Here is an 18,114-nt window from a genome sequence, read left to right as displayed (position 1 = left end):
TTTGACCAATTGGGTAAATAACCCTTTTTGAAAACTCCTTTGTGTCTGCTTATCCTAACCCGGTCGTTTACATTGTATTTAGGTTTTGTCGGCTTAATGGGTCTACTTTTGTTTATTCGGTCGAGAATTTGTTTTACATGTTTCTGTCTAACGTCTTTTGGTTTCATACCGGTCGTCCTGTGTACGGTACTGTTGTACTCATTAACTATAATAGGTAGGATACTTAACCATTCGTAGTTGCCGCGTGCCATAAACCGTTTATACATTTTTTCTTTAAGATTTCTGTTTAGTCGTTCTACAATGGAACTTTTCAAATGTGATTGGGTGGAGTACAGGTTAATGTTGTGTTTCCTTATGAGTTTGTTAACGTGGATGTTGTACCACTCTTTACCTTGGTCCGTTTGTAAGTTTTTCATCTTATGTTTAGCTAGTATGGGCCCTAGTGCGGCTGCGACCTCTGCACCGGTTTTGTTTTTTATGGGGATGGCGAATGCGAATTTTGTGAAACAGTTGATCATCGTTAATATATACTTGTACCCTTTGTTCACTCTTGAATGCGGAATCATCTCTACAAGGTCGGCCTGATAGAGATCGTTAAGTCCTTTCAGCGTGACCTTGCGTCTAGGATAATTTCGTCTAGCCGGTTTGTGCAGTTCTCTCGCTATAGCGTCCATGTTGGGAAGTGATCCTTAGGTGGTAATACAAGTGTATTTATAAATGTCTAAGTGGTGTGGTTTTGGAAACATCCACGTCAGGAACAGAGTGTCTGACGCCCAGGTTAAACATTATTGGGTTTGGAAGTCAGTCCAGAAGTGACTGGTTAACACTCCGTGACCCAATAATGCCCCACCCCTTATTCTTAAGCCCCGTTTACACTAGCATGTAGCGCAAGTTTTACTTGCATCCTACTTGCAAGAAAACTTGCAAATGTAAACACTAACATGCACAAAAGTTAAACTTGCAGGGCTGACTTGCATGCATTGTTTACTTGCGCCGGTAATAGTTCTGACAAATATTACCGGCGCAAGTAACAACTTGCGCGTCAGTTCTACTTGCACGCCGGCTCCACTTGCCTGTGTAAACACGTGACTTGCAGACCACTCCGACTTGTAAGCAAGTAAAGTGAGTGTTTAGTCGTGTTCCGGTGTGCTCTGTACATTTGAGTTTAAGGTTAATTTGTATATTTGTTATAGTTGTAGTGGTTACTGAGTTGTCATGGCTGATACCAACGAGAACAATGAAAGTGATAAACCCGTGATAGGAAAGGAGACTGTCAAGAAGGAAGGAAAAAAGGTAAAAAAGTATGATAAATGGAACATAAACAACATTGAAACTTTTTTGGAACTGTATGAGGGATACCCTTGTTTATGGGATTATAAATTGGCGGAATATAAAGATAGAAATCTTAAAGAAGACGGCTGGTTACAGATTGTAAAAGGAATGAATATGCCAAACTTTACTGTTAAAGATGCTAAAGAAAAGATGCGAAGCCTGAGGAATACATATTCAAACGAGCTAGTAAAAATAACAAAAAGCATGTCTTCAGGAAGTGGTTTAGATGACGTATACACACCGACACTGAGGTGGTTTCCAACAATGGACCGCATATTAGGAGCAGTTGTGAAGACAAGAGAGAGCCAAGTAATTGGAATTCCAAATGAAGATGGTAATAAGGTAGGCATTAAGTTTTGTAATGTAAGGTAACTTAAGCCTAAATAACAACATAATGTAAAACGGTTTTTTCCATTAACGTTTATTTAATCAATGTTCAAAATGAAACACATTATACATACAGTTACAGTTACATTATACATGTATTGATGGTACCATTAAATGCCAATTTGGCTGAATTAGCCCAAATTGATTGTCAAACACTTAAATGTTCCTGATTTTGGACGAACTGAAATTGCCATGGTACACTACCTTCTCCCATGAACCAATCTGCTAACTCATCCCTCACCATCTTCGCCCTTTTTGTAGGATTACGTAAGTGTCCAAAATTTCTAACTTTCAGTAAACCTTCTGCTCTCACGTTTTTGTGCCAGTCACCTTCAATTATTTCACCAGTTTCAATATCTTCAACGTCAACACAACCTCTGTAAAAATAAACCCCTGGGCTTGTAATACGTAGCCAATTATGCAATGCAATCGTTGCTTTAACAATGCTGTCAACCTTTTCAGGTGATAAGGGAATAGGCTTTTCAAATATACGAAATCTTGATGCCAGTAATCCAAAAGCATTCTCTACAATTCGACGAGCTCTAGACAGTCTGTAGTTGAACACTTTTTGCTTTAAAGTTAAGGGCCCTGCCCTTTTAGTGTAAGGTTTAAGTAAATATTCCCTTAAAGGAAATGCATCATCTGCAACGAACAAAGCGTTTTCAGGCAGGTTTAATGTGTTATTATCTATAGCCTGTTGCAACTTACTATTTGCCAACACTCCGCCATCGGATGCTCGGCCATTGCTCCCTATGTCAACGTACGTAAAACAATAGGCATCATCGACCACACCAAGAAGTATAGTACTGAAATTTCCTTTATAATTGTAGTAATCTGACCCGGATTCATTTGGACAACGTATTTGAATATGTTTTCCATCGATGCTACCACAACATCTAGGAAAGTTCCATCGTGTTGAAAAACCGCTCATTATGTCTTCCCATCCGGCTTCCGTCATTGGCATCTACAAAAAATAAATATTGTCATGTCGTAACACATATAAAATATCAGAACATGTTTTACTTTTGACAGAAACAATTTTCATTAAGTTACACCTTTTTTCCCCACAGGACCAACGAAACGAAGAATCCCAAGATATTGATGCTGAGAGTGACGAACATCAAACACCCCGTATCAAGAGAAAGATTACAACTGACCACCAAACTGTTATTCCTCCCAAGATTAGAACTGCATTTAAAACAAAAACAGATGAGAGAGTACAGAAAATTGAATCTTCCATTATAACACTAAAAGAGATATCAGATAAGGCATTTGAACCACGGAATGTACAGATGACAGAAAGCAATGAGTTCGATTTATTCGGCCAATTTGTTGCTTCCCAGTTGAAAAAATTGCCTGAGTCATCCGCTTTACTTGCCATGCAACACATTCAAACCCATTTGTTTGAATTAAGAATGAAAAGAAACATACAACCTGCCCAACATAATAACGTACAAAGTCCGTCCCAAAATTTATTATCTCCATCTCCAAACTACTCATCTCATTCCAATATTGAGTATTCACGTGTTGGCCCAAGTGAGGATAGTGCAGCCTCTCCCGTGTATCATAATATGGACACGTCGGCTCAAATAGTGCAGGATAACAACTTATTGTCAATGGCTATAAACAGTATTTTAAATGAAGGCGAAGGGGAAGAAACCGACGACATCTAAGAAAAGTTCAAAGACATTTTCAATACCTAATTTTTGGTCTCTATGACACTAACATTTTTTACCAATTTCCAATCTACTGCTAATCAATATTTCCTTTGACTATTGTATAATAAATTTATTATCATTGAACTTGTGTTTAAATGAAGTACACATATCCTCAAAAAACATTTTATTAATAGCTAGGAAAATCTCTTACCTGCACAAATTCCTGCAATGCTTCATATATAGCAGCACAAACATCAGGAATGAATTTTGAAATAGTGCATTTTGGTACTCGATAAAAATACTGTAGGGAAGCAAAGGAATCTCCAGTAGCCAAAAATCTTAACGTAATTTGTAACAATTTTTGCTGGTAGGGCTACCCTCATCTTTGTATCCTTTTTCTGTATGCACTCTTTCACATGGTCTAGCAATTCGTCAAATTTATTTTTTGAGAGACGGAGGATGTTCCTAAAGCTATCTTGGTCTTCTCTCGCCAATTCATCTAATAGTTTTGATCCTCCTAGTTGCAGCCTTCTTGAAACCCATCTTCTTTCCCAGCATGACCTTTTTTTTCTTCTCTTTATATTTAATAGTAATTCATTTGCTTCTACAAAAAGCTCATCACGTAACACACTAACTGCATCTCTCACTACAGCCCTAACGTCCTCTATAACATCCGACATTCCGCATCACATGTAGCACTGCACTGACTGGAATTGAGGCTAGTTCCACTTGCAGTAGGTGTAAACCTTGACTTGCATGCAAGTACAGCTTGCATTAACTTGCACGTCCTACTTGCGCAAGCGCTACATGCTAGTGTAAACGGGGCTTTAGACATTACACACACATTCACGGTCTCAGGGACTTATGGGGTTTAGCCCACCCGAAAGACCACATTCGTACCGAGCCGTTCGAGGGCCTAGTCTTGTTCATCTCCATGCCCAAGCCCAAACCCCTTACTGAGCTCCCACATTCATACATACCCATTTGCACAGGGACGGTTGGAAAGAAGGGTGATGAAGACGACTGGAAGTGTGCAGGACGAGGATTGGTAGGATGGATGTTTACAATTTGGCGGTTTTTGATTGTTCGGACGCCGAGCAGGACCCTTTTCGTTTGAGGTGCTTTTTGAATTCTACCTCCCAGGCTAGGAGATAGTCTACCTCGTTCACTACACCTTCCCAGTATTCGCTTTCTATAGCATCGTGTAGAAGGGCCTCTTCCAAATGTTCATAGTGCAGTCCCATTCTTCTTCGTCACGCGGTTGAGCCTGCCAAAACTTGAAAAACCTTGACATGCTATGCACAATGTCCCCGCGCTCACTGGCAAGAGTGTTAGGGATTTCGCGCATAGAGTCCACGCTGTAAGCGGAATACCCCAGAGTTTCTGATACATCTCATCGCCCTATAACAGCGCTCATAGGAGTTACACCCGTATTTTGGCATGATGTGGTATAACATGAATCCGTCGTCACAACTGATTAGACAGATCTCGCATTCGTCCGGTGATCGGGTAGAAGCCATCTCTGCAGGTGGATCCCGTAACCGCACTGAGAGCGAGAGTGGACTGGATGTAGGAATGGTTGGAGCTATACTGAATACCTCCCAGGATGTAGGCTTGTGAGGTCACATGACCGGTCATGTGATCTCCCCTCCACTTGGACGCTGAGCTCCCGTACTCTGAAACGCGGTTAGTTACAATGATAAACTCGTTGTTAGTGGTCCTCCGGGTGGTCGTCAGTTTGACTTCGCTCCTGACGTGGGCAGACCCGCCGCCACAGCTGTCTCTACCGCCGCCATCCATCTCTGCCAGGAAATGGAGTCGGGCTCACCGTCAGCTGGAGCGGGATGCACGGCGCGAGCGGCGACTTTATTATGGGAGGTCACGGCGACATAACCGCTCGCGCAGCAGCCAGGTAGTGGAGTACGACTTCACCGTTTCGGAGTTGTGGAGGCCCCTACCTGACCCCTGTGTCATACCGCCTTGGCTCCCGTGGGACGAGGTCCCTACTCTCCAAGCCCTGGCCGCCCTTCAGCTATGCAGAAGCTTCGAGAGTAGAGAGGGGCTGCTTCGGCATTTTGAAGAGTCGGGACCTTGCGGCTTGCTACCGGTCCTCAAGGGTGTGTGGGACGAGTCAGGTAAGTCTTGCTGTATGTCCCGAGAATGTGTTAATTTTTATGTTTTTTAAAACCAAAAGGTAAAGTGTCATAGGGTCCTTCGAGCCTTCTTTTGGGGTCCTGTAATTTTGAATAATTTGTGCTCCTCCACTGTAACAATGGTCTTTTCTTTAGTACGTCTTATTCTGTTTTCAACTATCTCCAAGCTTGCATTGGTCTCACTCAGCACCATTTCTTTTAATTTGGAACAGTTTAACGTTTGGCTATTTTTTAAATTTAGAGTAAGGCCTTTAATTTTGCAGACCCCAATTAGTGCGTTTTTGCTGGTGGACCATAGGAGATAGGCGTAAGTCTTGGGGCCGCCTGAAACAAATTCTACAATGTGAGAGCCGGGGCCGTAGTCAACCAGTTCATCGGTCATCTCGCCCAAGTAATCCCCTGTGGGGACCTTGTACATACCTTCCCTTTGTACGTAGAGGACACTGTCTGTGTCGTAATAGAGGACCTGGTTCTCCAGAGCTTCCAGATGTTCGTAAAGCTTGAGTCTTGCCTGGGAGGTAGTGTAGGCGGCTAGTACGACGTTAACTGTTCTCAGGGATTCCCCGACTTCGTCAATATGTTGCCAATTAACAAGGAGTACATTTTCATTTATTTCTTGTAACGTATTTACTTGGACCCCCGGACTTGTAAGTAATTTGTACAGATCGCCTGGTTCTCTAACAATTGATGTCTTTGTTTGATTCTCTCTTTGGCCGAATTTACCCCAGAAAGAATTTAACATTAATTTAGCTAGGGAGCGAAGACCCCCGTTCTTTAAAATTTTGGTCGGGTCCAGGTGAATACCTTCGTGCTCATGGTAACTATGAATGTACTTGGCCTTGTCTTCTTCAGTGAGGCACCAGGTGGGGTAACCTGATGCCTCTGGTTTGATTTTTAAAAATTTGTTTATGAAGTCGATGAATAGGCCCCCTGTCTCGTATCTTGCCACCTCGTACTCCCAGAGCTCGTACATTTCTAAAATTTTGTATCCCTTTTCCACAGCCTTGCGTATTTCCTGCATTGTCCATGTCCCTGTCAATGCTCTTTCCTCGATGTTATGGTTACAGTCTGTGTTGGACATTTCTTGACCACATGTGCGGCAAAGGGGAAACATTAATTTGTTGTTCATACGTGCTGGAAGGACGGGATGATACAACTTTAGAGGAGGCAGAACTTTACACTTGAGGAGACCTTCGGCCTTCAAGCCACTTTCTCTACACTTCTTGTCCCCTACACAGATTTCAGGGTGCCCCCGAGGATACATTACACGTTTACAGACGTACGGGTAGAGTGAGCAGACGTCCACGTACTGGATAGTTTCCCCGTCCTCGCACTTGTGATAGGATTTCGCATTTCCTGTCCTTCCCCCGAAGAAGGCATCTCTGGGATTAAGTGGGAGTGTATTTAGAATAGGGAGTGAATTTAGATGGTCCAATTTTTGTTCTTTCTTTAGTTTTTTAAACTGACACTCCCACATTTCAACTACCTCGTAGCCGGCATTCTCAAGTCGAGAGATTTTGGATTTGGTTCTCTCGAACCTTAAATGCAGAGTATCGGAAGGGTCATCCGTAAGGGGCTCTTACCTTTTAAAAGGAAAACATTTGGGACACCCGTGGAAGTAGCAACCCTGAAACTCATAAACCCGCTCTCCGTCAAACCCATCAGCTTTTATCCCCTCAATTTTGATTTCTCTCCCCCGCCCCGCGTGCTGAATTTGAACACCGCGCTTTTCTTCCTCCCAAGACAACCACTGCAAAGCGATAGACGATTGGTAGTCGACCATGCGGTATCCGTTCTTAGGGATCAGACCGATGGTGTTCGGTTTTAGGAAGTTGCGTCTGAAAGCCAGGTTGCATGCGCTTGCAATGGTAACAGCTTCCATGAAGGGGTCAACATTGCACTCTTTCAAGAAAATGTCTCTGAATCTAATGCACGCCTGCGCCAGTATGTCTACATCTGAAATACAGTACTCGACCAACTCTTTTTGAAAATGAAAAACTACATTGTTAGTGACTTGTTCATTATACCAATTTTCAAAGTCTCTGTGGGTTTTCTCGAACATGGTTTCAGGGCTGTAGTACTCCTTGGATGGTATGGGGCCTACATAATTTTGGTTTGCCAATGTGTTGAAGAGGTGAGGGAAGTAACCCTTCTGGAAGTGCAGAGAGGGCCATGGGGAAATAGTTTAGTGAGTCAATGAATCTGACGTTGTCCAATTCCATGAGAATTACTTTTGTGCCTCGCATGATCAGTTCCGGGGTGAATTTGGTTTGTTTGAGAACGTACTGTAGCAAAAACTGGAAATCAAAACCTTGGCCATTATGGGCCATTACACATACGTTTTTGAATTTTTTCTCTCCTCCATTACATAATTCATAAAATGATTGATCGGGTCTTGTCTAAAGACCCTGGTGCGATTGTTGCAATTTTCACATGTTTCACTACCACCAAGGCATTGCCAACAGAACTGTTGCGAAACACAAAGGTTGCCTCTGTGAACTTTAGAATTTTCGGTTAAAATTTCATCTTGGCGGGTCTCAAGATCGAAGAAAATGAACAGAAAGTCTTTGGTTTTGGGTTTATTTTTGTCGACCCGCATGTAGCATTGATGGTTTGGTGGCATATAATCGTTACAAGTTTTGCACAACACTTCACCACACACGTGTTTTGACTTACGATTTTTGAAAAATACGAGTTTTTGGCAATCTTTACATTTATTTACTGCCTTGCAACGCTCACTCTTGTGGGCTGCGAAGCAAATTTGGTTTTTGAATTTGATGTTACAATTTGGACAAACTATTCCTCCATGCTCCTCTTTACATGGCGGAGATACAGTCTGACACGCGGGGCAGATATTGGAACACCTGTGTTCACCTTTATGTTCATAGGGGGTATGGCAAGGCTCGCAGAAGTAGGTACATACAAAAGCCGCAGTGAGAGATGTAATCACGTTGTAGTGTCCATCGTGATACAGCAGGTTGATTTTGTACTGAGCATCAGTGTTGTTACCATTAAAGTACACAACCCGGCCTTTGTTTCCATTACTGTAGACTGTAATGTTGTAATTTTTCAGGTGGTCTTGGAATTTTGAAAGTTCGGGGATCCCAGCTCCCCGTTCTGAAATTTGGACACCGGCTTTGGTCATCAGTTTTTGAGCTCTAAAAGTTTGTCTCTTACATTTGTCTTCACGTATAGCTTTGAACTGAGGATCTTTTTTGGCCCTTGCCTTACCCACAACGAGAGCACGCGGTAAATACAGGTTGTCGCTATTATTAATGACTACAATACCCTTACGGGACTTACACTCTTCGTAAAAAGTATTGTACAAGCCAGGTCTCACTCTACCCGTTCCTACTGGAATATTTACTCTAGTGCATTGTACTTGGAATGTATCGCTGGAGGTGAGGGTTTCGGAATTGCTCTGGACGATCCCGCCGAATATGGTCCACAACACGTCACCGTCCAGCTCACTGGCGGGTCGGAATGCTACGTACCTGGCTCTTTGATTTTAAATTTAGGGACCTTAGAGTGAAACCGAGTTGGTCTGTGCCTTCGGCATCGGCCTTCATTCGGTCCACGATTTCGGCGAACCCCCGTCTTACCCAGTCGAGTTCCGTCACCCCTTCAGGGACAGAGTTAAATTTAAAGGTCACTTTAGTACCACGGACTCGAAACCTTGTAACGTAGGTCTCGTCGGTACACACTACATGTACGGGCTCCATCTCTGTATATAACTGTATAAGTATAGTAACGGTATAACTGTAGTAACTGTATAAGTATAGGATTGCTTAGTACTATCTAATTAGTGGGTTAGATTTCGAGACTATCGAAATACGCTAGTTTACTTGGATGTGTTGCTGTGGTGTGCTGCAATCTAGCGCGCCTCTGCCACAACTGACTGGAAGGGAATAACTTCGGTCTCTTATAAAGCCCCAGTCACAAGGATCCAGGATATGGGAATGGCCGCAGTGACCCTGGGGGGTAATCTTGCCAAGCGGAACCGGACCAGGATGCGGCGTTGCTTGCGGCTTTGATTAAAGACTGTGTTTCCCGGACGCGGTGACCCTGGGCGGGCGGCATTCCCAGACAGGCGGCATTCCCAGACGGGAGTGCGGTTGACCTTCACGGATGTGGTGCGCTCGAGCCGGACGCGGCTGCCTTACTGATTAATGTGTTTTGTTTCAGGTGGCGGGTACGGCTGACGGCGGGCTCTTGTATTGCAGTTTACAGTATACTCTTATAGTTTAGTTTTATTTAAAATAAACAAGGTGCCAATTTTTTTTGGTTCCCGTCAATTTTTTTTTAGACTAGGGAATTTTCCCCGCATTTTTCCCTCCCTCGAGGGATTTTTCCCGCTCGTTCCCGCCAAACCGCGACATGGGCGCCGCCATCTTGGATCACGTGACCTGCTCTCGACCAATCAGAATAATTCCATAAGAGCCCATGTTGGAGCTACCCTCCGGGGTATTCTACTCACGACCTCGTTTAATTAATTAGAGCCCAGTCATTTCAAATTCAGTGTACGTTCGTCACAAGGTACAACTAGTGGAAAGAGAAGTTTGATTTTTGAATTTAGATTGAACTTAGAAGTGAACTTTTTATTTTAGACATTTCCAAGTGGTATTTAATTTTTATTTGAAAACTTTATTATTTTATTTCAGAAGAGAGCTCTGATTTATAATTTTATATATATGACTGAAATTTGTATTTCTTGCCAAAGGACCCTTTTAATATTACAAAATGATTTGTCAATTCTTTTGTGGAAAATATAGAGTGATTTGAAGCAATGAACTTAAAATTTGCCATTTTAAATTATTTTATATTTAGAACTGTAATTAAACCAGATAATATTTAATAGTTAAAAATTTAGTAATACATTTTACTAAATATACACTTGGAGTTTACTAATGAAAAAAATATTTTATATCGTCTTGCATGTCTGATTTATAATTTTCTTAATAATATTTCAATAATACAAGTCGTTATAGCCCAGGTGCATGAAGATACATTACGAGAACGCTATGGCTCAATAATTTGTTTAGGAGTAAATAAATTATGTGTATTTTTATTCATCTGAAGTTATATTAAAACGACATACATTTTTCAGTTTTGCTCTACATTTTGACATGCCTATGTGTTCTTTACATTTTGTTTCGTTGTGTGGCTCGCCTCCTGTGCGGGCCTCGAAGAGATACAGATAATACTGATGTGATAGAATTTGAATTGTATGCGGACGACGACGATGACATACTTGATGTTTAAGCCAAACTTCAGGTTACTGCATCCTTTTATTTATTAGAAATTATATATTAACACGTGATAGTAAAACTGTCACTAACACTTTAATTGAACAAAAAATTTAAAAATTTAATTACTTGGAGGAGAAAAATAAATTGACAACAAATATGTGATCAATTTATATTTGGGGGTTGTGTGACAGGTCAAATTACGATATTAAAATATTCGCGGGGAATTAGCAGACGGTGAACCAAATGACCGTGACGCAAGTAAATCACATGTTATTGGAATTGAGTTTTATTTAATTAATAATAAAGAAATATGTTAAACTTTATACGGGAACAAATTCAAATAATTAAACTGAGCTAAACATAACTAAAATTTTTTTTTTACTAAAAGTACCAAATAAAATTACGCAAAAAAGCCAATAGTGGGATAAAATGACTTGCGTATTGATGACATCAGAAAGCACATGTTGCAAAAATTTAAATAAAAAGCGATAGAAAAATACTTAAAGAAAATATAAAGACTTAAATTGATCAATTATAGTGAACGTGATAAAATTCGATAATTATGAGAAAAAAATTAACTTATATTCAATCGTGAAGACGCTAATTTGAACGGGAGAGGGGTTGAGCATTGTTTGAGACAGTACGCAATGTTTTGGCCCCAGAATCCTTCTTCTGTTTCGAGAGCTGAAGCAGAGAGGACGTCAGACGTGTAGATCCACCTGGCAATGATGCAATACGGAATTGAGGCGGTAGCTGCAAGAAGGGCACATACCGCTATGTGTCCTTTTTGCGGAGAACGCAGAAAACGATCCACCATGTCTTTGTACATGTGTCCTGAAAATTTTGTGTTGATATCTTATTCCATAAGGTTGGTACGCCTGCTTTTGTGTTAGCATGTCGGGTGATTTTCAGTGTCAGCTGACCGTGAGTTGTGTTTACATCTACATCTTTGTTTTGCTGTTTGTTTACAATACTTAAAACCACATTTTATTACTAATAGTTTTACAATAATAATAGTAGATCTTCTCTTAGTTTTTTTTTTGTTAGTTACTTTAGAGTTGACGTTTTCAGTTTTTATAAGAGTGTGATAATATAACGGACAGTGAACTCTCAGAAACGGTATTCGATATGAGTGATAGTGGACAGATTTTAACTAACCTAAAAGCTGTGCAGTTGGTTGGTAAGAAAGCAATTAAAATAACTGAATGGAAACGGAATCTAAATAAAACTGCTAGAAATTCAGGTAAGAGCTATGTTTCAACCTCTAAAAAGCTAATAAGTGGAAAAGAGTTTACGAGAGTAACACCTTGCTGCTTAAAGAAATGCTGCGAAAAGGTTACCCAAGAACAACAGATTGAGATGTTTACAAAATTTTGGGATAGTTCTAACAAAGAAGTTCAAGATACTTTTCTGTCTACCTGTATGAAAACCCAAAGTTTGAAAACTGTGGCTACGCAACCAAAGAAAGAGTGACTTCGTAGTTGGTGTTACTCTCTAAGGGTAGATAATGGACATGAACTTGTAGTGTGCCAAAAACTGTTGATGAAACTCTTTAATGTGTCAATGAAAAGGATTAGAATAGTCCAGGACAAAATCGTAAATCACAATGGATCATTTTCTGATCAGAGAGGGACCCATTGTAATAGACCCTATAAATTTGAATCCTCAGTATGGGATCTACTTCTTGAGCATATAAACTCTATCCCACACAAAAGAGTCACTACTGTCAGGAGAAATCTAACCTGAACTATTTTGATGATCCATGTCTGAATGTAAAGACGTTACATGATATGTTTTCACAGTTCTACAAAGAAAAAACCGGTAAAAACCTAATAATGAAGTACAAAACATATTTCAAATGTTTTAAACAACAATGTAACTTTAGCTTCCGTCATCCAAAGACAGACGTTTGCGACTACTGTACGGAATGCCAAATGAAGTTAAATGTAAATCCTGAAGATGAATGCAAGTTGAACTTTTTGGTGCACAAGAAAGAAATTAAGGCCTATTCTAAAACTAAGACAGAAATATTGGAAAATTGTAAAACGGACCCTACTACATTGGTTATAGAGTTCGATTACGCACAAAATTTGCCTCTCCCTAAGCTCAATGCTACAAGTCAATTTTATAAAAGGCTTCTTTGGCTTTACACTTTTAATGTTCATATTCACAATGACAACACATCCTACATGTACACCTTTATGGAAACAGAAGGCAAAAAAGATGCCAATTCCGTAGCATCGTTCTTGTATGACTGCTTAAAGAAGAAACTTGTCGAGTTTCCTAGAGTAAAGAAGATAGTGTTTCTCTCAGATGGTGCCGGGGGCCAAAATAAGAACAAAACAATAGTTTCATTTGGATGCTGGTTCGCAAAAGTGTACAACGTTGACATTACACACATGTTTCCTGTTCGCGGCCATTCCTTTTCGCAGTGCGACAGGAATTTTGGACTCTTCAAAACACTGTTGAAGAAGAAAGAAGTGATAACAACAGTGAAACCGTACTTAGAGTCTATGGTTCTAGCTCGTTCAAGCAATCCTTTTATTGTTACACATGACAAAACACTGATAAAAGACTGGAACTCAGCTCTCAACACCCTTGCTTGTTTGCCACCAGTGTGTAAAGGCAGGAAATTCAAAATTCAATCCTATGTTCAAATGAAATACATGGAAAATGGCACTCTTTTGGCATCCACAACCTATTGTGCCAACTTTATTCCATTTAAAATATGGAAAACTTCTACCAACAGTGAAATACTGAACAATGTTCAACAAACACTAAAACCACCTTCTCCACCAATGATGAATGCGGCAAAAATTAGAGACGTAAGAGATTTGTATAAGTTCATTGATGACGATGGTGTGGCATATATAGAAATGCTTTTCGAAAACTTGACTGTTGAAGAAACCCCTCCGACAAACGAAGAGATCAGTGACGAAGAGTTTTAGTGCTATCAAACAATAGTCCTATTGCAAGAGAAAAAAACTTTAAAAAAAAACTTGTTGTTTCTTCAATATTTACTGTGAAGCCTTTGATATCATGTTATAAACCTGTTTTTGTGTTCATAAATGTCTTGGTTTGCTTAATAATGAGTCAATACATCATTTACTTCACACTTCTCACAGCATAAATAACGTTAGGTGCAAGAAGGGCACATAACACTGTTTCTAAAATGTTAAATTACTAAATTCCTAAATTTATTAACTCATTACTTAACTCTAAGTCTTATTCAAATATAATAAAACTAATTGATTTCAACCATTTAAAAAAATCAGCATAATTCTTAAAGCATTTTGAACCTATTACAAAACTTTGAACCTTGTTTCTGAAAACCTAGCTTTTCAGCTATGTGCCCTTCTTGAAGCTAACGCCTCAATTGTGCAATAGTGTATTAAAAGTTATAACCGGGCGATGGGATATTGTTTTTAGTGAATAAATTAACAACAAAGCAAAGTGAGTACAATTAGTTGTTTGTATTACATCAAAATAAATTAACGTATCAAAGTGATTTGCTTTGTTTTAATATGATTGACTATCCCATGTGCGAAGAAGTGTGAGCCTTCAATGCAGTGATATACAGCGCTTATATACGTTTACATACAGCGCATCTTGGGAGGAAAACAAGAAAGCGTGTCCTCACGACAGTGGATGCAGTGACCATAGCACGGCTTGCAGAGTTTTCCAGATCAAACTCCTCGAGCTTCTTCGAGATCTGCGGAGCGGAGCGATGTTCGCCTGCACGAACTATATCGTCTTCGTCATCAAAATGCAAATGAGGGGCCTTCCTCACGCCCACATCGTGTTTAAGATTGACGGAGACAAGCAGACGAAATCGACTCTGTAATCCGCGCGGATATCCCGTCGGAAGAAGAAGCCGGTGTAAGGCTACGGCCACACTCACCGTTTTTGTCGCTGCGTCAGAATCGCAACGATAGGAGAATCTCTGTTTAGAATGGAGTTAAATGGGAGCCGGCCACACTGGCCGTCCTGCGACGACGGCAGCGATTCGAACGCAACATGTAGCGTTTTTCGGTCGCTGCGACGAAAACGCAGCTTATGTTATCAAATGAAGGTGGCCACACTCGCCGTTCCTGTCGCAACTTGTCCCTCCCCACTCTTCTTACTTCCTATACCATTTCAGTCACCTCACTCTATTTGTGACCTCTTTGACAAGTGTCTTCTTTGTTGTAATAATTCTATTAGTTAAAATGTTTGACACCGAACTATTTATTAACGAGGTGAGCATCCGTCCTCCACTTTGGGATCTTAAATTAAAGGACTACAGTAACCGTGATTTAAAATCTAAGCTATGGATTGAGGTGGCCAGGATAGTGCTTTCGAACTGGGAGCAGATGACTAATGAGGAAAAAAATAAAGAAGGTGAGTAAAATTTTAGTACTTGAAATAATAATGAATTTATTTTCATAAAAACAAGACCATTTACAAAAAATAAGCAATGACTGAAAAACTAACCTAACCACATTTTCCAGTAATTGTGCAAGTAGAGAGAATATTTAACTGCTTAAAAAAATTTACTCCAGTCTTCCGTGAAAAATCGTAATCGCTCCCTGTAGCGTACAAAATAAAATGTAGGACTGTAAGGTTTTACAGAAATTACTATAATTTTAGCACAACAATTACTAAAACTATCAATGTTATGCACACATTACATGAAACTGAACAGCATTGAATATTATAAATAAAAAATAATATAAATATGATGTGTTCATATCTAAGGGAGTTTCAGTTTATAAAGCAGTAATGTACACTTTTATCAAGCTCATTTACAAAACTTTCCTATATTATTAATGGCATACTTAAGAGTAAGTTATTTAAATCATGTCAAATTGCCAAGGAACGCTTCCAGCGGGGGATGTGAAATAATTGGCGAATCTATCGCGGATTGCTTTTGCAGTCAAAGGGGCGCCGCCAGTGCCCAACACGGGTATGTCTTCTAAAGGACAAGACAGGGTGTCTTCAAACTGAAAACCGTCTCTTACACATACAAAGTTGTGTAAAACACATGCGGCTTGAACAACCTCTACAACAAATTCTGAGTCCAAACAAATAGCACCATGAAAAACTCGCCATTTGTTAGCAAGTAAACCGAAAGTGCATTCAACAAATCGACGAGCTCGTGAAAGCCGATAGTTAAACAATATTTTTTTGTGTGGTTAGATTTCTTTTAGCATATGGCCTAAGAACATGTTGAGTCATTGAGAAAGCTTCATCTGCTACAATGACGAAAGGCATTGGGGTGTCATCTTCAGAATCAGGCAATCTTTGATCATTTGGTATACTAAGTTTTCCCTTAACTAGCAGATTGTGCAAGGCAGACTGTCTAAAAATATTAGAATCACTATTTTTTCCGTAACTACCAATATCAATTGCAGTAAAAACAATAGTTTGAATCAACCAAAGCAAGCAACACAACAGAAAAAAATTGTTTGTAGTTGAAATACTCCGAGCCACTTCCTTGAGGATTCACTATTCGGATATGTTTTCCGTCCAAGGCTCCCATGCAGTTTGGAAAATTTGCACGAGTATTGAAGCCATTGGCAATTTCTTCCCATTCTTCGGTATTTGGCAGTTTCATAAACTTTTCTTTCATAGTAGCCCATAAAACCGTGCAAGTTTCTCTGATGAGTTTACTTATAGTCGATCTACCAATTCGGTATTCAAACGCGAGAGATCTGAACGTGTTTCCTGTAGCAATAAACCTGAAACAAATAACAAAATCTGTAGATATATATTTTATCTCACAGTAATAAGACACTGTGTTAGTTGTTCAAGTTTATTATTGGGGACTTGAACATAAAACCCAACCCCCCCCCCCCCCCACCTGAAACGAAACAAATCTAACTTTTTGGACTTTTCTGGTTGGTTAATGTAATTTACATTACTAACATGTATCCTTGATAAAGTATATAATTGCATAAACTGTCTTTATTACAGTAAAGGAATTGCAAAAAAAATGGAGATCACTACGAGATTGTTTTGCGAGGGAGATGAAAAACTTGAAATTACCTAGTGGCAGTAGCCAAAAGAAGAAGAAAAAGTATGTGTACTTCGATCAACTGCTGTTCCTCACTGCGAACAACACTGACAGGAGGTAAGAATTAATAAGAAAATATTAGCAAATCTGTTAACCTAACCTAACCTAACCTAACCTAACCTTTTTCAACTTGTTTTTTTTAACAGGTTTAACTTGTTGTAGGTAAAAAATTTGAGAGTTTAACTTTTATCCTGAACTCAATGGTGAAGAGCTATTTTCTTGCAGGACAACCACCAATGTTCCTGATGAGCAACCCGACATTGGAAACGAAAATGCGGCTACTGAAGAAAACAACGAAGATTTGACTGAGGTAGTTGCTTCAGAACCAGCAACACCTAACCAAGTAGCGCCCAACCAAGCAGCGCCTAACCGTATCAACAAAAAATATCGACAGACTCCCTTTGAAATGGCCGTACTTAAACATTTGACAAATGCAAGCAAGCCAACGGATGAAGAAGAAGAAGCTGATAAGCACTTTCTACTATCCTTTTTGCCTATGTTAAAAAACCTTCCTGTTGACAAAAAATTGTGGGTTCGGATGAAATTTACGGAAGTTATGCAGCAAGCCTTGGCAGTAGAACGCTATAACCCTCCCCCTGCATTTTTTGCCCACTCAAGTCACCAGTGGCAGCAGCTACCAAACGTCCCTAATCATCCCCAATATAACTACCCTAATTGGACGGATGCTTCTCCAAGAGAGCGCCAGGCTAACATTCAGTCCCCTACACCCTCTGAATCGCTTAGTAACAATAATTCGGATGTGTTTAGTGTTTTTGAAGAATTGTAATTGGACTGGACACCTTCATTGCAAAAGTGTTAATTATTTTTACTGCATTATTTAAATGTAAGATTACATAACCTCTTGCATTACAAATATTACTTGTTTGATTTGATATTTTGCTATCTCATTTACCTACAACAACAAATACAATTATAATCTATTACAAATAACTATTAAAGTAATGGATTTAAAATTATAATAACATGAAATTTGTTCTGAGGTTAAGTGGTAGAGACGACTGAACTTCGCCTCCTTAAATTTTCCTTTTCCATTTCAATATAAAGTAGGAACGTGGAATAATTGATAACGTTGAAGCATTTAATATATTTTGTCAAATGTTATTATAATATCAGAGTAATTGTCACATTTTGTTACGTACCTCAAAGTTACAGCTAAGCGTTCCTCTGCTGGTATACTCAGACGTAGTCTGGTGTCTTGTTTTGACAGATCATCTCTCACTAGAGCTAATAGTTCATCAAACGATGTGGCACTCATTCGA

General features: G+C 39.7%; 1 protein-coding gene across 1 annotated transcript; it reads left to right on the top strand.

Annotated features, from left to right (window-relative positions):
• The first annotated feature begins 14,674 nt into the window (after nt 1-14,674).
• Nucleotides 14,675-17,725, top strand: LOC124370156. Its single transcript, XM_046828448.1, has 3 exons — nt 14,675-15,159; nt 16,735-16,891; nt 17,060-17,725. The coding sequence occupies exons 1-3, from the start codon at nt 14,988-14,990 to the stop codon at nt 17,619-17,621; spliced, it is 891 nt and encodes a 296-aa protein (XP_046684404.1). The 5' UTR covers nt 14,675-14,987; the 3' UTR covers nt 17,622-17,725.
• The last annotated feature ends 389 nt before the right edge of the window (nt 17,726-18,114 follow it).

The sequence above is a fragment of the Homalodisca vitripennis genome, unplaced genomic scaffold (genome assembly GCF_021130785.1).
Source record: "Homalodisca vitripennis isolate AUS2020 unplaced genomic scaffold, UT_GWSS_2.1 ScUCBcl_23;HRSCAF=586, whole genome shotgun sequence".
Lineage (NCBI taxonomy): Eukaryota > Metazoa > Arthropoda > Insecta > Hemiptera > Cicadellidae > Homalodisca > Homalodisca vitripennis.
Note: the sequence above shows the minus strand (reverse complement) of the source record. Positions and strands in the feature narration are given on the sequence as shown.

Excerpts from the sequence above, each read along its gene's own strand:
- LOC124370156 (XM_046828448.1), top strand. The coding sequence starts at position 14,988 with ATGTTTGACACCGAACTATTTATTAACGAGGTGAGCATCCGTCCTCCA. Across the intron at positions 15,160-16,734 it reads TGAGGAAAAAAATAAAGAAG|TAAAGGAATTGCAAAAAAAA; the intron begins GTGAGTAAAATT and ends TCTTTATTACAG. Across the intron at positions 16,892-17,059 it reads GCGAACAACACTGACAGGAG|GACAACCACCAATGTTCCTG; the intron begins GTAAGAATTAAT and ends ATTTTCTTGCAG.